The sequence below is a fragment of the Cottoperca gobio genome, chromosome 14, assembly GCF_900634415.1.
Source record: "Cottoperca gobio chromosome 14, fCotGob3.1, whole genome shotgun sequence".
In the NCBI taxonomy this organism is placed as follows: Eukaryota; Metazoa; Chordata; class Actinopteri; order Perciformes; family Bovichtidae; genus Cottoperca; species Cottoperca gobio.
The window spans coordinates 8,112,470-8,131,667 of NC_041368.1; the positions used below are offsets into that span (position 1 = coordinate 8,112,470).

Genomic DNA, 19,198 nt, shown 5'->3' on the forward strand with positions numbered 1-19,198 from the left:
GATCTCTAACAATTGGCGAGCTTATTCTAACCATTTGTAAGCTGCATGAAGAGCCAAATGCTTGTGCTGGATATCTTAGGTTTTATTCAGTTTGTATTTATTAATAACATACGGTATATGGATCAGAGGAAGTATATTAACCACTGCTCCATATGAATGTAAACTATTAGTATAAACATTTTGCGGAATACAACTACATTGCATTAGATTTGTGTTACATTTCAATTTTGCCAAATAGTGCTCCTGTATTTAAAGAGTATTGTTCATATAATGACATCATCACATATGTGTGTCATAAGCTGAAGGCCAGATGATAAGATAAATATGCAACATATTAATATAAATGTATTATAGCACTTTCTGGACCTTGCAAATTGTTATTGTTGTATTGTGCTCCTTCTCACTGCTATAATACGACACTGGATCTGACCACAATGAGTCTGGCGGCCTCTACTGCTCAAGTACGGACACACAGAGGGCATTTTGAGTGACACGTCCTGTACAAAGACACACCTTAATGAATGTCCTGCCATCTCCTGGCTACGATGTGTGTGCACTGTCATTTCTTCCTATTGGGAAGACATCTGAGGCAAGAGTTAAAGCTTCACTAAAAAATTAAATTCCAATAAAATGGACTTCTTGATTCACTGTCTTGTAACTTTTAGATCGGCATCCCGCCAAACACAAAGAAAGATAAACAGGAACTAAACTGCTGTTATCGGTCACTATCTCATACTGTAAATGTACAATCAACAAGCTGCAAATGTTTAACACGGGCACTGACAATTGAATGCCTGTCTTCGTTGCCAACCATTGATGCACGGTCGTATGCCTGTTCTTTAAGAGAATAACATGTTAGAAACATCAGCAGCAAAATATAATTGGTCTGTAACTGCCCTTTAAAGGTTCCTCAGAAGTGAGGCTGCATGATGTCACATGGTCCGTCTACAGTCTGGGTTGTTAACTGATCAGGTTAAACATGAAATTCTCCATTTTAAGCAGCTCATTATTTCTTTCATCTTCTGGTTTTAAACACAGAATCAGTGATTTGTTTTAGTCAGAATTAAATATTTATTATCTCTCAAAACAAGCAAGCATGCACTTCTGCCAAAATGACCATTTATGAGCTCCAGTATTTGATATTTGAATAGTAAATGTGACGGTGGAAACAATCAATTCAAGCCAATACTAGAAGAACAGCTCTAGTAAACAGGCTTTGTAGAACTTAATGTCGGAAGAACAGTCCAATCACTATTGTGAACAATACTCTCTGATGACATTATGATTAAACACACTGAACAGCTCCGTTGACAAAGTTTTGTACCAGAGGATGTATCCTTGCACCAAATACCTGCTCCATTCCTCATGGTCTGGATCACTTTCAGATCTCATATCTTGACGACATTAAGGGTTAAAGTTCACTGCCCTCTGGCTTTAAGATAAATTGTTTCATGTTCACAAATATTGGCCCGACATATATTTCTATTCGACCTGTCCTGTTTTAATCTAATCTCTAATCTAAATCAAACATAGTATCCATTATACATCATAAAGGTTTGTCTCTGATTTGCTTTTATAAAGATGAGGGGAACAGTGGAATTGTGTGGGACATTTCTCAGCTGGAGCACATGCAGAAAGCTGTCAGCTGTTGTTTTGCAACAGCACAATGTAAAGTGTAAATCTCTATTAGTCTGTAACGTCTCTTACATCCCACAATACTAAAGCATTGGACAGAGTGATACAATAGTTGTGCAATTTGTGGAGTTGGCAGTGGGGTTTAAAGTGTACGCTTTGTCCTCAAGATGGCGTTAGAGGAACGGAAATTTGTTTAAAATCTGTGGAAAGTTTTATTTCAGTGTGTTTAGCAGTTTATGAAGTAGCTCATTTTATATCGTATTAAAAAAAAGTATATTTTTTGCCAGCCAGAAAGTTCATAAAGTGTGAAATAGTTATTCCTCACTGGAGCATGAATGTACTCAGTAAATGTCGTAAAAATCTGCACATTACATTTAGATGTTTCTTGTGTGCTCATAGAGAATTGCATACAGACCAGAACAACTGGCAATTTGTTTATTTAAACATTATTTGTACAACCCCAGAGCCATCAGTATTACATAAATGATTAAGACATTTTGAAAATAATAACCAAATAAATAAATTGTGGTTTACAAGGTGGGTTGAGAATTTACTCACATCACATTAACTTTTCTGGTTCAAAGTGAGGAGCTGGTAATAAACGCAGTAGCTAGCTGCTCAAGAAATATTAATACGAGTTTCACTGGGAATAATGACATTACAGTCCAAGAACGAAAACTCTTTTGAAAATGGTATTTTGAAATAGAAACAATCTATAATGCAACTAAATTGAACTCCAATAAAACTATAAAAGAGGCAATAACTATTTCCCCCGCCCCTTTTGGGTGAGGCACATTTGTGATATTGACTTGTATAAATAAAACTAACTTGAGGGACAAAATTAATATATAATATATATATAATTAATATTTACAATATATTAAATTGACATACGTTTGAAATTGAAATACGTTTAAACAATATCTAGAATAATGATAATAATGTACATGATTGGCCCAAGAAGTGGACGTTCTATGATAGCTTCCCATTTGTTTGTGTTAATGTTGTTATAAAAACTAATGTCTAACCAGTATGACGAAGAAGAGGAACGTGAGGAAGAGGCCTTTTGACTTTGATGACCCCTGTACCTTTTCCCTCAGGCCACTATCAAACCATTACTGGCTGACCTTTAATAACTATAATCTGTAATTTGCCCAGTGTAATGTTCACTGTGAAAGTGACAACTATAGATTGTTAGACCTTCCTAATGGTCTTCCTCTCCAATAGGTTCATGTCATACACTGTGTGACTAGATATGTTTCTTCCCCTCTCCCAAACATGCCTTTTCTCACAAACTTGCGATCATATCTGAAACGCTCTATTGGTCCTTTCTCATATCACTGCTAAACCAAACGATTTACTTTAATTTGAGGAGTTTCTTCAGTTTCTTCTTCCTGTCTACTTAGCTGCTGCGTGGATTTACATTATTACTGTTGGCTCATTCTTCTTCAGAAAGTTTCAAAGCCGGAGTTATCCAGCCGGACCAGATTTGTGTCTCTGAGGGAATCTAAGTTGCTCATGTGCTCCTTAAACGTTAAGCTCGGACCACTGGGAGCCTGCCAGCTTGTCTTATTACCAAAGTTCACTTACAGTATGAGGAAAAGCGCAGGGCTTATTTGTTATGTTTGTTCAATTTGACTGACCTCCTGCTTACTGGAAAATTGTTTTATTTATTGGTGAGAACAAACAAAACCACAACAAATAATTTAAGAAAGATAGGCAAAAACAATTAGCAGTGAGACCTTAAATGGGAGTTTCTTTTGTAATTGTAAAAGAACAGACACTGAACAGGACAAGTTTTAGCTTGTTTCACCTATGAGTAGTTGAGTGGTGGGAGTGAAGGTATTCAGTTTCAGTCTCCCCTTCCCTCCCATTCAGTATCAGCCTTTGCATAACACCTCCTGCTGCAGAGGTGCTCGTCAGACCAGTTTTCAGACAGTGTTTGTGTGCAAATGAAAGTGTTCGGAGAATCCATCGCAGCAAGAAGTTCACACTCACTGGATTTAGTTTTGAGAAAAGTGGAACAGACGGTTGTTTTATGTAACAGATCTTAATACAGAAATGCGGGATTGAACACATCTAACAGGACATTGAATGTGTTTGAACTCATCACTACAAGGACAAGACAGTTCACCACAGGTGAGTGTTGCCTTTTACGTTTTAAGCACTACAAGCTTACACTAAGTTACTTGATGTAAGTTGTAACATCCTGGTATATATATATATGTCACTGTGGTTTCATGGTATTAACTATATTTCTTATTTTGTGTTTTATTTTATCTTCAGTTCCTCTCATGCCTCAAACCCTTACGCCTGTTCTTTCCTAATAAATGTCAAGGTGGCTTGTGCTAATGAGCCTTTAAAGTTGGTGTTTTACTCTTCTCTGTGGCCGTTTAAAGTTTCCACAATAGGCTTTCTCAGGTATGAGTCAGCACAAACTCTTCATTCAAATGTGAAATATTAAAACATGGCTGCATCAAGATACCATCTGTTGTCTTGTTTGATCTGATCATGTTTTGTTCATGTTCTTGCTGTGAAACCACGGCAAAACCCTAAAACACTTTAAACACTTTAAACAATGTCCCTACCACATCACCACCGCGCACTGGCACGTGTGACAGAAATGTCTGGAATGTGAGCTGCTGTCACTTTTGCACACATTATAAAGATGTAACATAATATGAAACAAATCCTGTAAATGGACGCTGTCGATGTAAGAAAGAAAGAAAGAAACTTTTAAACTGACCTGTGCCAATAGCCTACCAAAAATAACCTGCCTGGCCAGATTAGCCAGGAGCTCTCAAACAGATAACGCTCACACAGGCTCACAACCTTGTCTAACCCCTTACCCAGAGCCACAATAACACTGGAAGGTAATAAAACCCAATACCGATTAAACACAGTCTGGGTGTGGCTCCAACAACGCACATAAGTAAGCCATTTGTGCGTAAGAGGGCGTCGCAGGCAGGTACAGCACCTGGAAGCTTCCTTATTGTGGAGCAGGAAGGAACAAGTTTCCTTACTGCGGTCTGAAACGTACACTGGAGACAGTTTCTTCTTCTCTTGTTTCTTTTCTCAAAAGGTATTTCTAGTATTTTCTACATCTAATTTCGATTTTGTGTTGTTCCAGATCAAGATGTTTAATTTCTCTCTGTTAGCCATATCTGGTTCATTGTTCTACCCCCTCTCTACACTAATCTTCAAATCTACATACATTTGTGCTCGACTATTTTTTTAGAGTTGATGTTTTATGGACTCTTCTAGTGAATAACAAACTTCCCCTCTCATTTTATTGCTGCTTCCAGTAAATCAAATTCCACATGCTGTGATGTGTTATTCTTGGCAAACATAATATATCAAGATTGATCCAAAAACGTACGTTGACACATATTGTCCAAACACAGCCTTAAGTGATCAGTGTGACGGGACAAAAAGATCAAGAGTCAAAATATCATCTTTCTCCAGAGAATACAGCTGTGTTACAGTTATTCTATGTCAGGCTAAATCCAGCCTTACAAACATCTCATGTTATTCTTTACAATAACAGACAGTTTAGGTCAGACCTGATCCACAAAGTGCCAATCACATATCCTGTGGCAGCCTTTGTTGCTGATGTGTAATTCTTTCCTGTCAGTCTTGATGGATTAAGTAAAATGTAAAAGACATTTTAATTTATTTTGTCTGTCTGACAATTGCAACACATCAGGTTATTAAAAATAAGTTTACAACAAATGTTACCTTTGGTAAAATACCAAATAAATAAATGTAGCTTTCAATCTGTGGTATCTTAATATAAGCCCACTGTATTCACAGACCAAAGTTTAGTGAAGATGCTCATGAGTTATTTCGAGAGTGTTGCAGAGGGACTATGGGTCATAGTGCAGTCTGCTGTGGATCTGGGAATAAAGTAGTGCAGAGTTTTATAGAGAGCACTTCAGTAGGCTTCTCCCAAAAATAAGTCAGGAGTGAGAAGTAAATCCTCCCCTCATAAAGTACTACTAAAACATCTGCTGTCTGTCATCACTCTGCAGCTGTGAGGCTTCAGCATCTGGACCATGTTCTCCTCTGCTGTCCCGTATAAAAACCAGCACTACTCTGATCTGAAGAGGGACTGTATCAACGACAAGACGCTGTTCGAGGATCCAGAGTTCCCAGCCATCGATGCATCGCTGTATTTTAGGAAACCACCTCCTGGTTTTGTGGAATGGAAACGACCAGGGGTGAGATCACCTCCCTCCATGAGATGAAATGAATGCTTCATATTTTACTGTACTAGGTGGTACTGGCATGTACATGTAGTTATTACTACAGGTCATTTAGTCTTACGGTCTCCCTGGAGCAACTTGGGGTTAAGTACCTTGCTCAGGGGCACAATGATGTCAGCCCTGGTATTGAACTCCCAGCCATCTGGTGTTCTGATTGGAAGCCGTACCACTAGACCACTAGGCCATCTCCACACAGCTATTTTGAAACAATAGGGTTTGACACACATTGTAGAGCAGACGACTGACTCGTAGTTAAAGTAAAACGATCACGGCACCTCCGTCATATTGTGTGTAAAGTGCATCACATTAACTTTTCTGTTGCAGGAGATAAGCAATGCGCCCCAACTGTTTGTGGAGGGCATCAGCTCCCATGACCTGAACCAGGGAGTTGTGGGAAACTGTTGGTTTGTTGCTGCCTGCTCCTGCCTGGCTTTGAAGCCGGACCTCTGGAGGAGGGTGAGTTCATTTTGTTCTGAATGTCTACCAAATATTAATAAGGATACTGTATCTCTGATAAGCACACTGCAGGCACAGCATCACTGAGGTAAATGTTCAGGGTTGTAACATGAAACCAGCTGCAGCTCAGGTCAGCAGGAATTCACCTGATGGGGTGGGGGAGGGGCGAGGGATTTAACAGAAAAAACAAATTCCTTTGCAAAAATGACAACTATAATAGTTTAGTCTTTTCTGGTATACAGTATCATCTAAGCTACACTATTGTACAATTTATATAAATATAACATCATAGTATTATTAGTATTTATTTTTACAAAAATATGATAATTAGACAACAATGGAGGAGGGACTGGAAAAAAACTTAACAATGGAGGATCAAATGTCAGCCACAAACCTTGTGTGTATCTTTGTGTAGAAAGTCTTGTTTTTCCACCTTCTGTTCAGAGAACGAACCATACAAAATGTCACGGATAGAGGCTGTGTGAGTCTTTGGAAGTGATCCAGCATTATATATATATATATATATATATATATATATATATATATATATATATATATATATATATATATATATATATATATATATATATATATATATATATATATATATATATATATATATATATATATATATATATATATATATATATATATATATATATATATATATATATATATATATTTTAACTATTAATAAGTTTGTGCTGGTTAAAACTTCACTTTTGTGGCACCAAACCAGGTCGATAAGCAGAAGTAGTGCAAAGACAAAGTGGCAGTTATTAGCAAAGGTTTACTAAAAAGAAGACCCAAAGTGAAACCCAGCGAGTTCAATAAACTGAAGCAAAAGATCACCAAACAAGATAAAGCTGCCAAGTCCTCTCTCCTCCCCCCTTACTCATTTTACCTTCCCAGCCGCACCTAACTGGAACCTACCACCTGCCCAGGTAAGTATAGGGGGAGCTAAACCGAGCGAGCATCCAAATCACACAGAATAGTGAATATAGCATTAAATTAAGATCTCTGCTCTATCCATGGCACCCATCCACCCATCCAACGAGCACTCAACATATTGCAGCATATTATTTACTGCAGAACTCAATCTTACCTATCGTCCTACATCTTAACAGTGCTCAGCCCCTCTCTGCTAAGGTGATGTAATTAGGCACACCTGTTTGCACTTCCCTTGATTGAGCTGCTGATCTAATCCAACATATAGGCAGATTAACAAAAGTCCTATACACCCATAAAAACACACTAAAGCACATTGGATTAAAAATAATAACAAAGAAGAGACAAAAACAGTGTTTAACAGATCCTAGTGAAAAGAAGGAAAGGCTGTTACTGTTTACTGTTCACAAATAAGTTGATAAAATGATATCACATATATTCATCCCGGCAGCATTTTAAGGTTCTGATATTACTTCAGAGCTTTTTTTTTTTTTTACTTTGCTCTAAATGCTTTATTATACATTCAATACTTTGTTGTAATGTGCAAAGATATAATTAAATGGTTTGTGGTTGCGTTGTGTTCGTTTTTGTTTTCCCCAGGTAATCCCTGACCACAAGGAGCAGGAGTGGGACCCCAAGCACTCGGAGAACTATGCTGGAATCTTCCACTTTCAGTTCTGGGTGTTTGGGCAGTGGGTGGACGTGGTGGTGGACGACCGGCTGCCTACGATCAACAATGAACTCATCTACTGTCACTCGAAAAACAAGAACGAATTCTGGAGTGCTCTGCTGGAGAAGGCCTACTCCAAGTCAGTAAACTTTAACCATAGTGTCCCCTTTGCAGAAATGTATTTATATATTGTTATTTAGTTATTGTGTTTATATGTAGTTGATATTATACAAATATAACATTATATTAATAATGATTGTTAAAATATAATAATTGACAACAAAAACTACTACTACTTCTACAAATATAAATATGTTTACTACTTACAGCCTATAATAACAATATGTTTGTAATGTATAATATAATACAACAACTATTGCTGCTTTCTATACATTATACAACGTTTATAAGGTTTGGAATATAAGTGTTGTATCCCATAATATGGTGTATTGTTGCAGATATATTGTAAATATTTTCTTTTAGTATTTTTTTAGATTTGTATTGTATCTGTCTCCTATTGTCCTTGTATTTGAAACCTATTAACCGGATTCTGATTCAGAAAAATGACAATATATTGACAGTATATTTAATATGTTTAACGAAATGCAACTACTGTATGTAGAGTCCATTCTTGTTTTCAAATGTACTTCTTATCATATTTCTTTAGCTGATCTTGTGATTCCCCCTCCGTGTCCAGGTTCTCTGGCTGCTACGAGTCCCTGGAGGGGGGAAACACCGGAGACGCTGTGGTGGATTTCAGTGGAGCTGTGGCTGAAGCCATCAACCTGGAGACAGAAGCTTACTATAAGGACCAGAAAAAACAAGACCAGCTGTTTGAGGATCTGCTAAAGGTCTACGACCGTGGAGGAATCATAAGCTGCTCTATTAAGGTGTGAGCTCTTTGTGAACATGTGCTTCTTTGTCTCAATACTTCAGAGAAACTAACCTGTTTTCATCACCAGGCACAGCCTCATGAGATTGAACTCAAAATGGCAAACGGGCTGGTGAAAGGCCACGCATACTCAATAACTGCAGTGAAGAAAGTGCGTTTGGGTCACGGGCTTCTGGCCTACTTCAAGAATGAAACCATTTCTCTGATCCGCATGAGGAACCCCTGGGGTCAGATTGAGTGGAAAGGAGCCTGGAGTGACACGTAAGAAGTGCTAAAAGTTAATTCCTCTCATTTCTTCTCCACTGTTGACCATGGTCGTGTATAACAATTGAGATGGTAATTTGCCATATTGAGCAAATGGAGGGACAGCAGAGAAGTCAATGATGCTGCAGGAATGGCCACTCTTCTTTTCTGTTGTCATATGTAACCTCTGTAACCTGGGGTTTGTGAAAATACAAACTTTTTAAAGCCTGCTTTTTAAAGGTTTTGTGTGGATTATAACTTTAAACCAACGGGTTTGTAGTAGCAATTCATGAGTGCATTCATTTGCTTTGCTTTCTGTATGTCAGCTCTGAGGAATGGTCAACGGTTGGTGATCTGGAGAGGGGCAAACTTGGGATCACAGTAGATGACGATGGGGAGTTCTGGTGAGCGATTAATTTCATCCAAATAATAATACTGTAGTAATGCACTAATGTGTACTAATGCATTTTGTGTTTGCATCCACAGGATGTCATTCGCAGACTGGTGCAAGTTCTTCACAGATGCAGATGTTTGCCGTATCATCAATACTTCCATGATCAGTCTCCATAAGACGTGGAATGAGGTTGTGCACTTTGGGAGTTGGACCAAAAATGCAGAGCCGCTTTTAAACCGCTGCGGTGGCTGTGCTAACCACAAACCGACGTTCCTGCAGAACCCACAGGTACTCTTGATGGAACTTTCTGCTCACATCTCCTGTGTTCATGCACATGTATACATATATAAACACACATCTATTGATATATATTCACTCCTTTTCAACTTCTTTTACAGTTCTTGTTTGATGTTACCAAGGAGGCAGATGAGGTCCTGATCTCCTTGCAACAGAAAGACATGAAGATCCACAGAAAATTTGGTCAAGGAGAAAATCTATCCATTGGCTTCTGTGTATTCAAGGTAACATATAGTAACACTTTGACCGTATGAACGGTTGATAACGGCATGATGCATGATAAACCATGTGGGTAAATAGCAGTGAAAGATTCAAAAGGTTTGTGAAACTTCTCATGAAAAAGATTTTGGCCAGACTGACTAGATGTGAGTTCATTACAGAGGAAGTGGTGTTCTTGTGGGACGTGGACGTTAGTCAAAGGTCAGTTAATTTGTAGCGAAAACAGGGTCATTTCATCACATTTTGGCTTTCATTTTGGTCAAGGAATTTGGCTTCGTTTGACTTTTCTACTCATTTGTTGAGCAAACAGTGAACAGTTGTCGAGTAATTGTAATGACAGACATTACTTGATCGGTTAATCAGAACCAAAACAGAACATTTCAACAAGACGCTAAATCATACGTGATTAAACACGATAACTGCACATTCTTTAGTTGATTGTTTCAAGCTGAAAAGCTTGAGTGGAACCAAACACATTTTGGGACAATTTCTTTTAAACTTCCAGTAAGGTGCAAAGAATTCAGTCCCCTGTTTTCTAGCACAGTGATTCTGCAGCCTTGATAAGAAATCCTGTGCACTTTGGGCACATTTTGTAGTTGGCGGTGAGAAAACAGTTCATGCATTTACATTCTCTCTGCCTCACAATATACGACATAATTAGAACTGCAACATTTATAAAGACAAATACAACTTGGTAGTGTGTTTCAGTAGAGGTCTTATTAAGTTGCAAAGTAAATGCATTCCTCTAATGAAGCTGTACAACTTTCCAAACTTAGATTGTCACATTCATATGAAGCCATGGGGCAAAACTGACATCACACTTCCTGTAATATGATTTACTTTATCAGACATCTGGTTAAGTTCAAACACATACACACACACTGCCACCCACACACTATACACTATTATCACGCTGACAGAAGTGCTGCCAAAGGGGTAGGTTCTGGACAGCAATAAATGCTGGTGCCATGAGGCGCATGTGATTAAAAAAGCAAGCTGTGTGCAAACTGCTTGTTGAACTGCTGTGAGCCTGGACTTGGATTTAACCTTTATCAACAAGATGGTGTATTCTCCTCCTTCATCTGACGGACCCCAGACACTGTATCCACATTCTGTTTTTATGTTGTCATCCACTACACTTTATATTTTCCTGTTTGAGAAGTATAACGGTGGGTGAAGAAGGACTTTCAGACACACAGAAACTGGTAGTTTCATCAATTTGACAAGAGGTACATGAAGTTTCTAAAGGTTTATTGTGGAACAGGGAATGGAGGGGAGCAGGCAAGCAAGCAAGTGGGAGGGGATATGGTCCTGAGGCACAGGAGAAAAAGAACAGTTAGGAAACAACACGAGGAATAGTTCTCAGATAACATTTTTAAAAAGCCTGAAATGAGCAACTTCCACGGGAGCTGAGACTGATTTGGCGCCGGTTGTGTGAAGAGTCGGGGTAGAAATATTACAAGGCTGATGACAGGTGTGTAGAATCGAGCTCCAGGAGCCATTGGGGCTGTAAACAGAAGAACCACTAGTGATCTGCAGGGGCAGGGCCACAGTCATGTCCAATTCACATAAAACATATGTATTGGGCCTTTTCACAGCAGCCATTTGACATGTCATCGCAGGGTAAACAAAGGTGTAATTGACAGAATTAATTATGGTCCCGTTGTAGTTAGTGTATCACTACTATTCCAGTGACCCAGCAAGAACAATACCAGGGCCCTGGCACACCTAAATGGAAAAGGAACATACGTGATGTTATTAATTTCACCTGTGTTTACTCTGCAATGACATGTCAAAATTGCTGCTGTGAAAACGGCCTATCAGTGGACCTCTAAGAGCATCCCAGCAACTCAGTGACACACGATTCATCTTACCAGTGCAATACTATTATTAATCTGTGCTTTTAATAACACTGCAATAGAACAGACACGTATGTTAAATTCAAGTTTTATTCATTATTCTACCACCAGGAGGCAGGATAATCTGTGTAGGAAGCAAACAGTTATTACTCCTCTAGATGCTGTTTAAACCCCTTCAAATGTAGGTTTACATCTGTAGTAGATTAGATTTACTTTTTTATCCTCCTCAGTGGAAATTAGTTTTTGGCTTCTCCGAATGTATAGCAATGGTACATACAATGCCCATAACACAGCACAGCATTCAAACATACAGATTATACAGTATACAACTGTGCAAATGGGCAGTTAGCAAAAAATAAATGATATTACAAGAGCAATCTTGTAAAATAACAACTTTTCTCTGATGCAGTAATTGTACTCCAGATAACCGATCCAGGTTTCTCAAAATAAGATGTTTACATGTGCAAACACATGACCAGGATACTGAAAAACCCCATCATAACCAGGATAGTTCACATGCATGTAACACTCATTGTTAAAATCACTTAAAAGTCTGTGATTTGTTTTTTAAAAGAACACTAAATAAAGCCCAAATTGTTTTCCTTTTCCAGGTGGAACTGAACAGGAAGTATCGGATGCACGACATCCTGACCCAACAGGCTGTTGAGACGTCCACCTACATCAACGCTCGTACAGTGTTCATGCGATGCACGCTCCAACAGGGCCGCTACGTCATCATCCCCACCACCTTCAAGCCTTACACGCTGGGGGATTACATGATCCGAATTTTCACCGACGTGGACTCAGGCTGCAGGTACGACTGTGGTGGAGGTGTGCTGTCGAACCAGCGACAGTGTGTAGTTGCAAATCAGCTGGCTGGGTTTCATGTTTTCAGTGAGAAATGTAACATTCTGTATCTCACAATTTATCAGGTCTTAAGAGACACTGCAGGGTAAGTGAGAACACAGCTGTTTAATTCAGACACTAACGGAGGGATTGGATCCAAGTCAAGCATTCAACATGATTTATAAAATAACATCCCTCTCCTACTGCTGTTCTTGGCAAAAGATTTAGATTGTGTTATGTTTGCTCATAAAAAGGTCATCCAAGTTGGCTAGACCTACCAGTGTTGTGTCTAAGAAATATGAGCATCATTTCACTTCCCATGCAAGTTGATGATAGCAAGATCTAGAGCAGAGTACTAAGATATAGGTACTCTACTCCTCTCCTGGTGCATAAATTCTCCTCTGCTCTCACAGGGAGTTGACAGAGGATAAACCAAAGGTAAAATGCTGGAGTTCATTCCTTGGATATGCGCAAGCTGTGACTCACGTCTACATCCACGGAGCTGAGGAGCTGCAGAACCAGGACAATACAGGAGGTGAGAGGACTTTATACAAGCCAGAGTTTCACCCCAAATCTACTGATTGACTATATTCCACCAATGTGGTTTGCTGAGTTGCATCCTTACATGTGTACATGCAGGTGCAGACCCGTATGTGATCATTTACTGTGAGGGCCGGTCAGTACGATCCACCATCAAGAAGGACACCCTGAAACCAGAGTTTACAACCAGCGCCATTTTCTACAGGAAGAAACTCAGAAAGCCCATAACTGTGGAGGTAAGATGGCATCCCTCTGCTCTTGATGACAGTAATTAATCCCACAGACTGGAGGTGCAAAGGGAGTGTGGGTCACTGGCCAGTTGAAACCACGTATCTTAAAAATGTCGAACTTTCAGGCAAAAAAAAAAAGAAGAAAGAGCATAAGAAGGGACATGGAGAACATGGAAACATGGAAAACAAACTAATGCGGGATCTAGCAAAAGTAAAAAAAATACAACCTTAAATTTCCCCCCTCCATGCACCTTCCTGTGCTCTGTACATAATATTTAAATTTTTATAAAAATAAATTCAGATCCTAAAAATGAAGAGATATAATGTACATGCTGAAAGCATATTCTAAGTGTTTTCATATTGGAAAAGAAAATGCATGGTGCTTTTGCAGATGTTGTTGATCATTTTGACACTGTAAGGCAAACAAACCACTATTTTAATAAAACGGAGGTTATGCACAATGATTTGGCAATTCTTTCATAAAGAAAACCCCACAAAACTGAATATAGACTAATTAGAAAACCACAGTTCCTCCCAGTATTGTGTTGCATTAGTTATGCATTTTCTTCACATTTTAAATAAAAAGAAAATATATATATATATTCAATGCTCACAATAACTAATAATAATGATACAAAATAAACAGACTGAATACATGAACTAGAAAAGCTCACAAATAACTGAGAGATGTAATGGCAGCTTGTGATTGGCTGTGTTTGAGAGCACAGACCTCTTACATACTTGTAATACTTGACTGGTCTTCCTCAGGTGTGGAACAGCAACGCGGTGAAGGACGAGTTCATGGGCCAGGTGGTGATGCCCGGGACGGTGAAGGACAACTTTGGCCCTCAGAAGCTTCAGCTGAGGAAGCGAGGACGGCAGATGGCTGACGAGATGCCCGGTAACCTCAGTCTGAGGATCATCACTTCCACTCAGCTGACCGCCATGTGATCTCGTCTTTGACTAGAGCTAGAGCTGAAACCTTTTCAGTGGCATCATCAAAGCACCAAAAACACTTTCTACCGCTGGATGTCCAGGCTTTGATTTAACACTATTATCTGAACGTTGGGGAATTGTTTGCAAAGTTGAAATGTGAGCAGGGTACTGTTGGACAGACTCAATGTCAATTCCTGTCATTGTCATCAAAATGTTTAATCTTTTGTATTATCTTTATCACTTTTTAAATCACTTTTGTGTAACTTATAAAATATTTTTATATTGCAGTTCTGCAAGTTGCTTTAAAAGATACTCCAGATACTGTGGCTGATATGGCCTATATGAATATGTAATTCAAGTCTTAACATATATTAGTTATAACTGTGTCCTATAACAGTCACCTTTATGCAGAAAAATGTACCGCATTACAACAAATAATTAAAGTATCAACTCTTTTTTTAATGCATCCTCTGCTCCTTTCTTCCATCAGTTCATATACTTATGTTTTCTTCTCATGATTATTAAGAAAATGAAGAGAAATTCATCCTCAGAATCACATTAAACTACAAGCATTAACACCACTCTGGTTTTTCTTCCTCTTTTTATTTCAGTCCAGTTCCCAAACTGCAATATTTTGTTTGTTTTTTTACACTCAAGACACAGCCATGCACAATTCAAAGTTCAAAAAGTCTATTGCTTCAACCACAATTAAAAATAGTTTATCCAAAACCTCATTTCCCCGTCGCTCATTTGTCCTTTTTCAAAGATGGGGAAAGGCCTGCTGAGGTATGCCGGATGGATCAGCAGTTTTACAAAGCTAGACAATAATAAGAGTAATAATAATAATAATAATAATAATGATAATAATAATTTAAAAAGTAACATTTTTTGTCTTTGTTCCATTCTCTTGATACACATTAATAGAGGAATTTTCACACCACGTGTACAGGTTTACACATTCAGAAGATAGGAATGTACAGGAGCAACCACAGAAAAGGGGCACGTCGGCGGTGTCTCTTGTCCCGAAATTCACCTTTGTGCTCATAGTTCAGACCTGTACATGGGGCAGAGGCCAAACGTCCCAGGGGGCCGGCGAAGCTTCCTGTCAGGCCACCCACACCTACCGCACACACACATACATGTACTAACACTCAGCAGAGGTACTGACAGACTGTGTGGGCCCGCACACAGAGTGCTGCATTCATCGGCTCTCTGTCCAGATGTCCGATAAAGCCCAAACAGGAGAGCCGGATCCAGGAGTGCAGAGACAGCGTGTGTGTTCGTTTTTCTCTTTTTTGATTTTCAGGGTGCAAAACATTTATTGATACATACCATAGAGCAACCTGAATATTGTCGTTTTAAGTTACATAATTCTGAAAAAGGGGGGTTTTCCCATCATATTTACATACATACATACATATCCTAACAATCTTAACCTATTTGAAGATGAGATACAGTGTATAGTTTGTTTTACATGCATGGATTCTGTTGCATCCTCCTGTCTAACATCACTCCTTCATCTGTACATTTGCTGTACAATGGAGGTACAATATGACTAAGCAGCTACCCTGCACCTCAAAGTCAAGGTGGACAACACGAGTGAGGCATCTTCTAGTGCAGATTGAGGTAGCCCCCCCTAACACACACGGACACACACACACACTCACACACAGAGGGATGCTACATGGGAAACGCCAGACGAAGCTACCAAATACCGACACAATGTAGATAACTTCTGTACAGGAATGAGTTTAAACGCTAACCGGGTATGGAAGGAATGTTAGCAAACAAAATGAACCTGTACTACGGTTTCTGTTTTCAGCGCTCATTAGGACAAGGTACAATCATAAAATGGCATCCACTCCACTACCTCTCTCAGAGGATAACATTCCCCTCTCTGATCCGCCACGTGTTCCAAAAGCTCATTACAAAACGGACAGATCATATGAAAAAAAGACACATAAGACACCATTAAAAGGACACTGAATGAGCAGCTTGAATACCAAAAGGAGAAGACAGGGAGGGGGCAGGTGGGCAGGGAGGACAGTTGGTTCCCGTTGCCTCATTAGACATTAATGGTTCACCTGAACAGGTAGGCCCGGTTTTTATTGGCTTCAATCTAAACATGTATAGACACAGTCGCGTAATGTATTCTGCCAAGATGATAAGACCACAAGACTTAGTAATGACTCGTGCTTCTGGGGGAAAAAGAGGAATACCTTTCCAGATTGGAGATTCATTTATGTTATCTGCATTTTTCAGTTCATACTTGTTATTTGAAGTCACCACAAATAATGGATTTAATAATAAATGAAAATGTCTTTCTCCCTCCATGTCGTGTTGCAGTTTGTTGTTCCGACTGACCAGTTTAGATTGAATATTGTGTATATTCAGTGTATTTTATCTTTGCATTGTTTAGTTGTCAAGGGGCATCTTTCCTGCTTTAAGGTTTAAGGTCACAGGGATGCATGGGGCACTATGGGAAACTGTGAGAAAGTGTGGCACTAGACCTTCAACTCACTTTGTAAATAATGACATGATCTTCTGTTTGCCACTGTCTGCTTATTAGAAAGGCTGAAATGTTTGTCCACTGTGTGCCAGCACCTTAAATATAGATATTTAAATGAAAACATTTATATTTCTGTTGAGTCTGATCTAGTATTTGTCTTTCTATTTCATACCTCTTTGTCAGATGTACTACAAAGACGGGCTTATAATCATAGATGTTGAATTGTCTTCCCAAAGCCTGGTACAAAAAGCCACGCATACTGAATCTCTATGGATAATCCTATTTGAGATGCTTGTACACAATGAATGCTACAGTTTATGTACAGTATGCATGCACGTTAGAATTATCTGTCAACATTGCAGATCAATTGCTTGCATTAGTAATGAAGCTGACATTATTTTATAGTAATTCTGATCATTCCTGCGTGTGTTCAGTTGCTAATGTTGATTTAAATGTGCGACACATCTACATGTCGGTGCGACCAAGTGTATCTAACTACATCACAACACTCTATATATTTAAAATGTAATAATTGCACCAGTGTGATCTACAGTTGAGTCACACATATTTTGGTTAAATTCAATGTTTTATGTAGGCAAATTGTGACCAAACAGTGTTTCGATATTTTTGAATAATCAGAACATTCAATCTGATAAATATGCAGCCAGAAAATAAGCAAATGAACTGCAGGTAACCTGAACTCCAGCGAGTCTATAACAGAGACTACAATGAAATACGGGACCCGTATCTCCTCGCCGATATGAAGCGGATTAATGAAGGATGTTTAAAGCTGGCATAGGTCATGTGAAATTATTCCTGACTTATTCCCCTGTAGCTGCACCCCTACACACATTCACACACACGCATACACATATATCTGCCACCTCGAGATGTTACAATCTGCAGAGGAGTAGCAAAGTTTCTCCACCGAGCCATGGTCATGCAGGCAAAGGTTGGGTCCGGAGTCCCAGAGTCACTCTCTCACATCAGCTGGTCACTGCAGGTGCAAGTGTGGCCTGATTGTGCTCCATGGAGGGAAATAAATCCAAGCCTAAAGCTGGGCAGGGAAGGAATCACAGGCTCTTTAGTTTTGTCAGTTTCCCAGTCTCCGCTCCAAAGCTTCTTCTCAAAAATTAGCACATGTTCTTTTTGATTTTTTCACCGTATTGTTCTTGGTTTGGGGAGCGACTGCTGCCAAACAAGACATATGACACAAAGAGATGTGCACAGTTGGTACACACACACACACACACACACACACACACACACACACACACACACACACACACACACACACACATAACATACTTGTGATGGACTGCTCTACATGTACAGAGTGCTGGAGAAGTAAACAAGGAGGCAAGGTCTTTTCAGCAGCATGGGCCGAGAGGCTGCAAGGCCAGATGTTCGTCCTACATATGAGGCCTGGGGGTCTTTTGTCCTTGTGCTGTCACGGTAAGTCACACAAAACCCCCTCCTTGTGCTGTCATGTCACCCACCACCCATACACCCAAGCCCCTGCCCCCATGAAACACACACATCACAGGCAGGGCTCCTGCCTCGGGTGGGGACAGAGGGCACACGCTAGCGACTGCTGTTCTTTATGGCTTCCTTCGCAGCTACAATCAGAGGCGTCAGGCTGGATAGAGGCTTCGCCAGCTTGAGGAAGGAATGCTGCAGAAGACAGAATTTATGAATATGAAGCCAAAGAGAGAAGTATGCACATTTAGAATTATAAATAGTTGACATTTAGAGACAAAGTCTTGATAAGCACGCTGTATCTTCATTATTATTAACTAGCATGCAGATGCAGCAAGTGTTCCCATGCAGTGTTCCCGCTACACTTTTGTTTTAATTTGTTGCCTTTTCTCCTTCATTACATTCATCACACGCTGCGTTTACATCAATAAATGTTTGATGCTCAAACGTCAAAGTTAATGGACAGTGTTTCCCTGAAGTATCTTAAATCTTTATCTTAAAATGCCGGCCATCTTATCTGCCCAGAGAATTCACCACTGTTTTTGTTCCTGCTGTTTGCATCTCTCCTAATGCAAATTAAAAAAACGCCAGACAGGAATGCACTACTGTTTGTTTTGCTTTGTACTGTTTGCATTTCGACCGTGTTGCAGAATGACAATACATGTTCCTGGAATTAGCTAGCGCCCTTATGGTTGTAACATATTTCTACATTTAGATGTACAAGATAATTACAAGTGCAAAAGTGTGGGTTTATGCATGTGTGTTTTTGGAGCATCTCAG

At 39.3% G+C, this 19,198-nt stretch overlaps 2 protein-coding genes across 5 annotated transcripts in view; one reads left to right on the forward strand and one right to left on the reverse strand.

Annotated features, from left to right (window-relative positions):
* Window positions 1-3,536: 3,536 nt before the first annotated feature.
* Window positions 3,537-14,885, forward strand: LOC115018607 (calpain-5-like). The gene is made up of 13 exons (XM_029447676.1): window positions 3,537-3,774; window positions 5,667-5,855; window positions 6,225-6,356; window positions 7,905-8,113; window positions 8,672-8,864; window positions 8,937-9,127; window positions 9,436-9,513; window positions 9,596-9,791; window positions 9,902-10,024; window positions 12,490-12,692; window positions 13,138-13,259; window positions 13,364-13,500; window positions 14,263-14,885. Exons 2-13 carry the CDS (start codon window positions 5,691-5,693, stop codon window positions 14,443-14,445), a joined length of 1,932 nt encoding a protein of 643 aa, XP_029303536.1. The 5' UTR covers window positions 3,537-3,774; window positions 5,667-5,690; the 3' UTR covers window positions 14,446-14,885.
* A 127-nt stretch (window positions 14,886-15,012) lies between these two features.
* Window positions 15,013-19,198, reverse strand: part of LOC115018608 (serine/threonine-protein kinase PAK 3) — a 29,450-nt gene continuing 25,264 nt past the window's right edge. For all 4 annotated transcript variants that reach the window (XM_029447680.1, XM_029447679.1, XM_029447678.1 and 1 more), the window contains one exon: window positions 15,013-18,613. In XM_029447680.1, coding sequence (XP_029303540.1) covers window positions 18,524-18,613 — 90 coding nt within the window. In that variant the 3' untranslated portion in view covers window positions 15,013-18,523. The remainder of the gene's footprint in view (window positions 18,614-19,198) is intronic.